The sequence below is a fragment of the Condylura cristata genome, unplaced genomic scaffold (assembly GCF_000260355.1).
Source record: "Condylura cristata isolate star-nosed mole 26May11 unplaced genomic scaffold, ConCri1.0 scaffold00013, whole genome shotgun sequence".
Taxonomy (NCBI): Eukaryota; Metazoa; Chordata; class Mammalia; order Eulipotyphla; family Talpidae; genus Condylura; species Condylura cristata.
The window spans coordinates 47,922,657-47,932,763 of NW_004567114.1; the positions used below are offsets into that span (position 1 = coordinate 47,922,657).

The 10,107-nt window shown below is 35.9% G+C and overlaps 1 protein-coding gene across 1 annotated transcript in view; it reads right to left on the reverse strand.

The window, feature by feature from the left end:
- Positions 1–1,916: 1,916 nt before the first annotated feature.
- Positions 1,917–10,107, reverse strand: part of FAM177A1 (family with sequence similarity 177, member A1) — a 23,041-nt gene continuing 14,850 nt past the window's right edge. Inside the window, exons 3-5 of the mRNA XM_004681941.2 lie at positions 6,281–6,347; positions 4,454–4,551; positions 1,917–2,598 (exon numbers count right to left, since the gene is read on the reverse strand). Of these exons, the coding sequence (XP_004681998.1) occupies positions 2,392–2,598; positions 4,454–4,551; positions 6,281–6,347 (372 nt within the window). The 3' untranslated portion in view covers positions 1,917–2,391. The remainder of the gene's footprint in view (positions 2,599–4,453; positions 4,552–6,280; positions 6,348–10,107) is intronic.

Consider the following 10,107-nt stretch of genomic DNA (forward strand, 5'->3'; position numbering starts at 1 on the left):
CTGTCTTGCCTGCTGCTCCCCTCAGCAGTGTACTTAGTCAGTCTGCCTTTTCTGCTTCCCACTTGTCTCTAGTGAATCCTCTCACTGCCTTTACCCCAGTTCTGTATGCATAAATAAATAAGTCTTAAAAAAAATGTTTGGGGCCCTCCCTGGTGGCGCAGTGGGTTAAAGCACAGCACTGAGAATCTGAAGCCACTTCCGCATGAGTTCGATTCCCGCCTGCCGCCTGCCCCGGAGGAGACCACATGGCGAGCCAGACCTCTCCTGACCCGCCCGCTGCTCCCCTCAGCAGTGTACTTCGTCAATCTGCCTGTTCTGCTCCCCACTCTGTCTCTGGTGAAGCCTCTCACTGCCCCTGAGCCTCTGGCCTGTACCCCAGTTCTGTATGAATAAATAAATAAATCTTTAAAAAAAAAATGTTTGGACATCAATATTTTAACAGAAAGACAAGTTAATATTTTACTTTAATTAAAATCATGGTATTAAAAGTTTGTCTAACTATTAACTAGTGCCAAGTCTGCATTCTGTAAACCATCATTTTGTTAAGAATATTTGCTAGAGAATTTGTCAATTCCATGTAAAGGTTCTCATTTATACTATTAGAATTAGTTTTATGAAAGATTAAAAGAGGACAGAACATTTAGTATAGCCAGAAGAATAATTATTAAAAGGGGTTGAAAAGTAAGAAAATTTAAGAGGCTTGGAAATAAGACAAAATTAATGTGGGAAATTTTAGAGCTTGTATAAAGTATAAAAATTTAAATCACAGTGAATATTGATATATTAACATTAAACTGACCACTGTTGGGCAAGAAAGTAAAATTCAAGAAGCAATAATTTCCTGTTACTGCCTTTTACTACAACTAGAGAAGTTTTGAGATAAACCCTTAGATCTAGTGCCTCCAGGGAGAGACGATTAAGATCACCTTTAGATATGCAAGCCTTCACTGGATAATCAAGTAAGTGGGAGGTATTATCTTGAAATTAAAAACAGGAAAGATGTCAGATTAGTATGTTGTAGAATTACTGGTGAGCTAATTTTATAACAATATTGATTACATAATCTAGAATAATCCTTTAAGCACTAAATGATAATTGATTATAATTAAAATAAACCACTGTATTATGAATCGATGTAATTAAAGATTCCTAATTAGTCTTACCTACCTAAAGCATTCCAATTTCAGTTGAACTTAGTGGCTAGGTATTTATATTCTATTGATAATAACGTTTCCATAACAGGCCATCTTTTATCTATGTTGTTTCTTTGAAGCCATATTTTACACATTTTTTAAGACTGAAAACTTAGTGCTGTTTAGGAGGCTACTTAAAATTAACCTATAAAAACTCCTTAAGTTTGTGCAGAGGCTTTAATAGCAACATTTTTGAAATACTTCACAATCTTCCTTACCCACATTTAATTATAAATCAATGTGTCACCTTGTAAGATTCTTAAAATATATTTAGAGCTATTTTAAAGTTAACTTCATAGTATATATTTCTGTAAGGATTTGCAAATAGCATTATCAGTAGAGGGATGGCGAACCTAGGTCAAATAAACTGTTTACTATTACTTCAAAGTGGTAAAGGAGAGGTGGCTTCCTTATGCTACCATTATACAATATTTAAGCCCCTAAAGGTCTTGATGTGTTTCCTCGTCCAAACCCCCTCTTTGCAACTAATGGACCATAGGCGCGACAAGGTGCAGAATGAGTGACAAAGTCATGTGAATAATTAGCAGGTGTTACCACTTCAACAAATATATTACTAAAACCATTCCATAGCTAGTGTTTTTAACATCATGTTCACAGCCAGTTGTTTAACTTAAATAACAGAAAAGGAATGTATGGTTAAAATGCATGAATTAAAACCGCTCTTAATATTTGGTGTTATAAACTCAATCACCTATTCTCAAGGAAACAAAATTCAAAGTGCTTTTATTTTGTTTTTATTGCACATACAGTAAGCCATCCTTAGTGTGAAATTAATGGTTAGATATACAAATGTGTAAGAGGTAACCTGGGAAGGGTGGATTCTCATTTTAATCTGTGACAAATATAAACTCCAATTAACCTTAATCAGCAACTTTTTTTTCTTTTATACAAGTAACAGACAAGCTTATTAATCTAACTCTTCTTAATTGGTGGTTAGGACTCTAGGAAGTCCTTAAGTTTTTTTAAAGATCATTTTAAAAACAGCATTAATTTGACATACAGTAAAAGCACAATACAAATACCCAAATTTCGATGCTATATATATGAGTTTACAAATAAACATTTTTCCTTTCCAGGTAATAATTTAAAATATAAATAACTGTATTAAATCCCACTGAATAGAGAATGTGAAAGTTCCTGGTATAAAAACAAAGTTTGAAGTTAGGTAGTTTTCATTCTATGGTGGGACAGAGACTGGATTTTGTTTGCTCTCCATAATTACTTCACAGTCCCCCTCCATTTCAAAATTGAGATTCACAAATGAACTGGATACCACAGTTTCTGGCTGATCTGTCTGAACAATGGAATCAGCTTGCAGCTTATTCTGCTGGTACTGTCTTTCTGCTTCTTCAGACATCCTGTTTTCTTCTTCTTCTTCTTCTTCCTTAAAATAGGAAATAGCAAAGATCGGTGAAATGTAAATGTCCAAAAGGAGTAATACCTGTTCCCCCACTTTTAGCTGTGCCTTTTTATAAACCAAAACAGTATCATGTCCAATTTAGTTTGGTCTAATTAAGCCAAGACATACTTCCCTTTCTCCTGTTTTCAAATTGGAATAAAAATTATTATACATGTTAAGAAAAAGCAAATTTATTTTTAAAACATGATACAGCCTTGAGAAGCAAAGGATACTGAATTAACTCTGACGAGGGCTATTTTTTTTTTTCAATTTAAATCTGACTAACTAAAAACTAGCAAATTGCATTATATCATTTCAAGGTGGCCTATTCACTAAAATGGCAAGTATAATTAATGTTCATAATCACCTACTATACAAATAAGGCAATCTCTGCCCTCAAGAAGTTTGTAACCTACGAAGGAAATTAAGACATGTAAAAACAGCTTTAATACAGAAAGGAATAATCACCACAGAGATTAAAAGAGAATAACTAATTTCTAGAACAACTAAATTCAGAGATGAGGTGGTATTTGTGTTGGTCCTGCTATATGTATAACCTGTCAGGAAGATTAATCTAGTGTTTGACAGAACAAGAGAGAAAGACCATTTAGGAGACTTAGAAATAGCTAAGATGAGGCAAGAGGCTGTTCTAAATAAGGCTGGCAGTTTTAAAAAAACATATACTCATTTGTTCAAAAAACAAGTTTTAAGCCACAAAAAGTGTTGACAGGCCCTCCCTGGTGGTGCAGCGGGTTAAAACACAGCACTAAGAAGCTAAAGCCACTTCCACATGAGTTCGATCTCCACCTGCCCCGGAGGTGACCACATGGCGTGGCAGACCTCTCCTGACCCGCCCGCTGCTCCCCTCAGCAGTGTACTACGTTGATCTGCCTGTTCTGCTCCCCACTCTGTCTATGGTGAAGCCTCTCACCGCCCCTGAGCCTCTGGCCTGTATCCCAGCTCTGTATGCACAAATAAATAAATCTTTTAAAAAAAAAACAGTGTTGACAGTTCCAGAGTCATCTATGGCCATTTCCCCCATTGTACTCTGCACTCCGTTGACAATAAAGTATTAGTCTTGGTATTTCTCCAAAAATGCAATGTATCATTATGTCATTTTGGTATCGCCAGATTTGCCCATTTAATTTTCCTGAAGAATAATGAAAGATCCTAATATTTAGTTTCATAGAATTACAAAGAATTATTGTAAGAATTTTACCTATTAACTCATTTAATACTTAGAACAAACTTTAACATTAATGCTTCAATTTTTTACATAAAAATAGGAAATGTAGTTGTATAAAGGTTAAGTATATTGCTCATGGTGATAAACGTTAAAGCTGCAGGACTAGCATATGGATTCAGACACTTGGGTGTTAAGAACTAAAGCATTCTCATTCTTTAAGCCTAAACTCATCTCATCTCCACCCTAAGATCTAAGCACACACCACACTTGCAAACATATTGTGCTTTAACCTGGCACTTACCACATATCTAGTAATGTTCTGTGCATCAAATCCACTCTGACTCTCCTACATTTAGTCTCTAATCTAAGTACAGAGACTAGTTCTCTATCTTAAAATTGGAATAACAACCCAAAGAGAGATTTATGAAGACTAAATAATGTATATTTACCTCAAAGCACTTAATACAATGAAATCTTACTTTTACAAATAGATCCTAAGGAAATTTAGTATTAAAAATTCTAAAAGGCGTGCTAGTGACTAGAATGAAATGCTTAGCAGAAGGCAGCTAACTCAGGCAGCTGTAAGGAGCCTGTGTATTCATTATGCAATGCATCATATAAACCGATTCATGAAAATATAAAAAGGAGACACACCTCCTTCTTCATCCGGTAATATTCATCAATGGCATATTGGTATTTTGGGGTGCTGATGCCCAAAACAGATGCAATCTTCTCTCCAAGAAAGTCACACACTAAAGATACAAAAGTTAAGTGGTTTACAGAGTTCTTTAAACATTTCTTGAGCATGTCCTATGTGCAAGACCTCAAGGAATGACCTCAAAGGAAATTATGTACACTCAGTGTATCTCTTCCATATACTTTCCTAGATATCCCCCAAGAAGCAACAGTGACTCCTTTGGGCTCCCCAAGCCCAGCATTGCTCTTATCTCTTATTACAATTTATCACCAGGTATTGTAATAGTCTGCTACATGTCTTTTTTTCAAGAAAAATGTATATAATCTTAGCTACCTCTTCAAAGGGGTAGGATATCACTGGGCTGCAGGAGAGGAACAACTTGTACTATTAATCTCACTGAGTGCTTGCCATGTGCCAGACACTATGAATAGAGAGATTACATAACTTGCCCAAACTGACAAAACATATTCAAAATCCAATCCAAGTTTTAATGTAAATCTCATGTTCTTTTTGTCGGGGTGCCTGGGACCCCAGCCCCATGATTCAGCAGCCAAAATGGCGCCTGGCCTTTAGCCAGTGAAAAACAAAATACGCCAACACCCGCCTAAATAGGAAGTTAAATCTTATTGGATATGCTTCCCCATGATCAATATATGCTCGTTGTGTGTCCTGCCCAAATATGGTTGTTGTACATATGAGCAGTGCTCTAATTGGCCAATGTACACGTGAGCAGTGCTCTGATTGGCCAATGTACACGTGAGCAGTGATCTAATTGGCCAATGTACACGTGAGCAGTGCTCTAATTGGCCAATGTACACGTGAGCAGTGCTCTGATTGGCCAATGTACACGTGAGCAGTGTTCTGATTGGTCAATGAATGCTATTTAAGCAACTGCCATAACGGACTCTGGGGGGGCAGCAGAGAGGAGGCAAGCTAGAGTGAGGAAGAGAAGAGAAGAGAAGAGAAGAGAAGAGAAGAGAAGAGAAGAGAAGAGAAGAGAAGAGAAGAGAAGAGAAGAGAAGAGAAGAGAGAGAAAGAGAGAGAAGCAAGCAAGCAAGCGCGCGAGAGAGAGGAGGGTGCCACGCGAGGGAGGATAAAGGGTCCAGAAGAAGATATATCTTGGCGTCTTTCTGTTGGCAGAGAGTGCGTCACAAGTGGTGCCGAAACCCGGGACGAACCAGGGGCAAAAGCCAGGGGCACTTTTCATTAATCTCAGAATAGATAGCATATACTGAGTGCTCAATAAATATTTATTGAGTGAATTACTACTCAAAATTAGCTCTAATAAAAAACAGAAAGTGGTAGTAGTTATGAAGAACTTAAAATTGGAAACAAAAGAAAGCTTTAAAAGCTTATGCTTAAAGTTATCATATTTAAGTAATCAGTAATTTATTTCCTTCAAATATCACTTAGTGATACCTCAACTTAAGAAATATTAATGAAATAAAAAATGAATTATGACTATACACTTCAGAGTAACGAGTCAAAGAATGAGAATGGTATCAATAGGGAACCGACTGAAAAAATAGTTAACATTCAAGAATGTAAAACATTAATAAAATCACTTTTAGCACTTAAAAAAACACAGCTGGAAGGTGAAGAATGTTTTAGAGTGAAGTACAAAAGTTAGATTAATATCCAATGTTAGCTAGAGACTGAGAAATTGATTAACTTCATTTATTGTTTCTCCTTCATTTTGGAAACATTCACTTGGCAGAGGTTCTGCTCTTCAAGTAAATTATAGTAAGTAGCTATACATTAATACTCATACAGGAAAGCAATACCTGAGAGGGTTGATGTGGCAGCACGAAGCATGTAAAACCATAAGTAAGGGCCCCAGGTAAGTTTTGTCTGCAACAAGAAGTCAAGTTAGCAACATTCATACCTAAGCTCAGTCTATATATTTAGGAAAGAATGAAATAGTTGAAAACTTGGTGAGCACCTAATATATTCTAGAGATAGTATTATAACTATAAAGAGATGAAAATCTAATACAAAATTAAAAGTTCCATAGGCAATATTCCATAATAACATTTTATGTTTACTCCTATACCTATCACCACCTTACTTATAACTCCATCACCTTGAATATGGAATAACCACAAAGTGCAGTCACTGAAACAATTACAATATCATAGTGTTGATTATGAGCTGATTACCCAGAGCTTTCTTTTTTTTCTACTATCTTGCTTCTTTTTTTCTTCATTGTTCATGGCACATTAAAGAGAATATTCAGTCAGTGGAAAGGGACCTTAAGAAATCATATAGCACAACATACTAGTGCTATAGTGTGGATATTAAGGTTCAGAGAATTAAACAGGGTAAGTAAGGGCCTAGCAAATTAACTTTCAATAGTAAGGAATTAAGTAATAAGTGGCAACATTAGTTTTAGGTCTCTTTAAAGACTGAAAAGGGGGGCTCTCCCTGATGGTGCAACCGGTTAAGACATCACATTGTGAAGCTCTCTGAAGCCACTGCAGCACAAGTTTAATTCCCCCGCCAGGGAGATGACCCACATGGCGTGGCAGACTTCTCCTGGCCCACCCACTGCTTCCCTCAGCAGTGTACTTCAGTGGATCTGCCTGTTCTTCTCCCTCACTCTGTCTCTAGTGAATTCTCTCACCCACCACACCCCTCTAATCTGCACCCCAATGCTGTAGGCATAAATTCCTTAAAAAAAAAAAAAGATTAAAAAGGGATTAGACCATACAACATAAGACACACTCAAAGTACATTTGATAGACCAAAACTAGTGGCAGAATGAAATCCACACTGCAGTACTACACGTAAATTTTGGTGCCATCATTCCTGTAGACTATATTTGGGAGCTTGCCACATAAACAGTAATTTTTCTCTCTAATACAAGCATGCTTTCATTGTCCCAATATTTGTTCATTAAACATAGTGTTAAGACTGCACTCAAATGCATTATAATTGTTTTAACACAGATTCTAAGGGTGGGAGAAAAACTGAAATATTAACAATCTTTTCAGCTAAAGACATGAAAATGACTATCTGAACATTAAAGACAAAAATATCTGTAAAACTGAAACTACTAAAAACAACTCTTCCATTGGTGAAATAGAAGTCTCTTTTTCTAATATCCAAAGTTGATGAGGTGGACAGTTTTAGTGTTATTTCCTTTTCTTCCTGGTTAAGAAAAGGCTGATTTTTTTACTTGAGGGTTTTCAAAATCGTCTTGAGTGGCCACTGTGTGTTAATTTTTTTTTCCCAAGGTAATTTAAAAAATTAAGTCATATTCTAAATATCAAAGTGTATCTATAAGACTAAAGCAGAGAGGAAGAGACATATATGCCAATTTCTATAAATGTCTAAGTGAACAAATAACATTTAACTAAGAAAATACTGTTTATTTCTGACTTCTTCAATCAAATTTTCTATATTAAGAAAAGAGGCATCTCTCATGTAGAGATAAGTGTTACTTTAGGGATTCTGTTTAAGATTCTCTAATCTCAGTATTTATAGTTTTTACAGCAAATAGGACAGGGAAGAAATGTTAAAAAGTAAAACCAATTTCTTTAAAACAGGATAAATTATAGAGCCAAGAAGCCACCTAGAAAAGGAATAAGAAGCTTTAGTAGGAAAGCATTATTTCTTAATAGACTATTTCTCCCAGGGTTGCTACTTAGAGAGAGTAATTGCTAACATCCAGACTATGACTACTAGAGTGAAATTTATTCCAGAGTTGAGAAAATGAATAAGGTTCCTGAGTAACTTCTATCATCATCCTATATATTTATACAGAATGAATTTATAGGACCAGTTAGTTAGACAGTGACCATACTAAATGAAGACAATTGACTCACGCTCCTACTCTAGAATCCAGTCAATGCCAGTCACTACCACCACTACCATCCCAGCAACAGGAGAAACAGAACAGGATCTTCAGCCTTAAGACTCCCAGCTAATGTTGCAAACTAAGTTGATTCATTTTTTTTTCTCCAAAAACTTAAGTATCCATCTCTTCCTTAGCTGGCAACTATGACTTGCTGGATTTTGTTTTTAAACACTTTAATTTTTAGATTGTAACAGTAATGTTTACTTATTGTAGAATGCTCAGAATATAGAGCAAAGTATTAAAAAAATTCAAAAGTCATTCTTCTATCATCCATAGACAACTGTCTTTAACATTTTAGTGTATTTTCCAGTCTTTTCCTAAGCATAGTCTTAAACAACACTGTACTTTCTCTAGCCTATAGTTTTCCCATTTACTATACTGAAATTAATTACACATAATTCCCAGATGTTTAAATTCCTAATGGCAGAATTAGTAGGCCAAAAAACATAATCATTTGAAAAGATTATTCTTCATACTATGAAACTTTACACCAGAAAATTTCCCAATATTCAGTGGTTCTATCCATTCCTTTTTATTCTTATCACAGCATATTATCTGTCCTTTTCCTTTTTAAATACTTGACAGGCAAAAATGAGCTCAATTAATTTGATTTCTGATTATCGCAAAAGATACTGGTGCATTTACATATGTACAATTACATACATAACCAAAATTTATATATACGCACACATACATATAAATACACACAGAGAGATATACATAGAGGACCCTTCTAGAAAATAAATCAATGGTTAAAGGAATCAGAGGACATGTTTATTTTTAATGTACATCTCAGAGAAATATTTACCGTTAAGATTTGTATAAAGATCTAGCTCTCTATTTTCTATTAAGTATCATATGTCAATATTATTATTCTTAGATCTTTATTTTAAATATCAGGTTTTTTTCTCCAACTAGGTCTATTTTAAAAATCTACCATGCAAGGATAACACATATATACATTATATATACATAAAATATTTTCAAAATTCTTTTGTCACATCAAATTTATGATACATTAGAAGCAAATAGAAAATTAAAAAGTCAGTTCTTCACATTAAGTAAAGCCAGAGTTGCATTCAGTTATTAAGATGGCTTTTAGGCCCTCCCTGATGGCACAATGGACGAAACACTGCAAGCTAGCTAGCCGCAGCCACTTCAGTGTGAGTTCCATCCCCTCCCCTGGAGATGATCCACAAGGTGTGGCAGACTTCTCCTGACCCGCCTGTTGCTCCCCTCAGCAGTGTACTTGGTAGATCTGCCTTTTCTGCTCCCTACTCTGTGTCGTGAATCCTCTCACTGCCCCTGCACCTCTGGCTTTTACCCTAGTTCTGTATGCATAAATAATTTTTTTAAAAGATGGCTTTTATGAAATAAAAACAAAATATGCAAGCGCTGACAGAGATATAGAGAAAATGGAACCTTTGTACAAAATTGGTAGGAATGTAGTAAGACTAGCCAAGACCCTAGGAAGGTTCTCAGAAAACTAAACAGGTCCTCCTTGGTGTTCTACGGGTTAAGTCTCAGTACTGTCATCACCAAGGCATGAGTTTGATCTTCCTGTTAAGGGGAAGGATGTCCTAAAGGAACTCTGCAGAGTCTTATGGACTCCACCCCCTACTCCAGCTTTCTGGACCCTACACACTACTCCAGTGATTGGAAACTACAACTCCCCAGTAGCACCAGAGAGAGAACTGCGAGGACCCAAGGGCGAAGCTAGCAGGAATGAATTCTGGGACATTTGGAGGATAA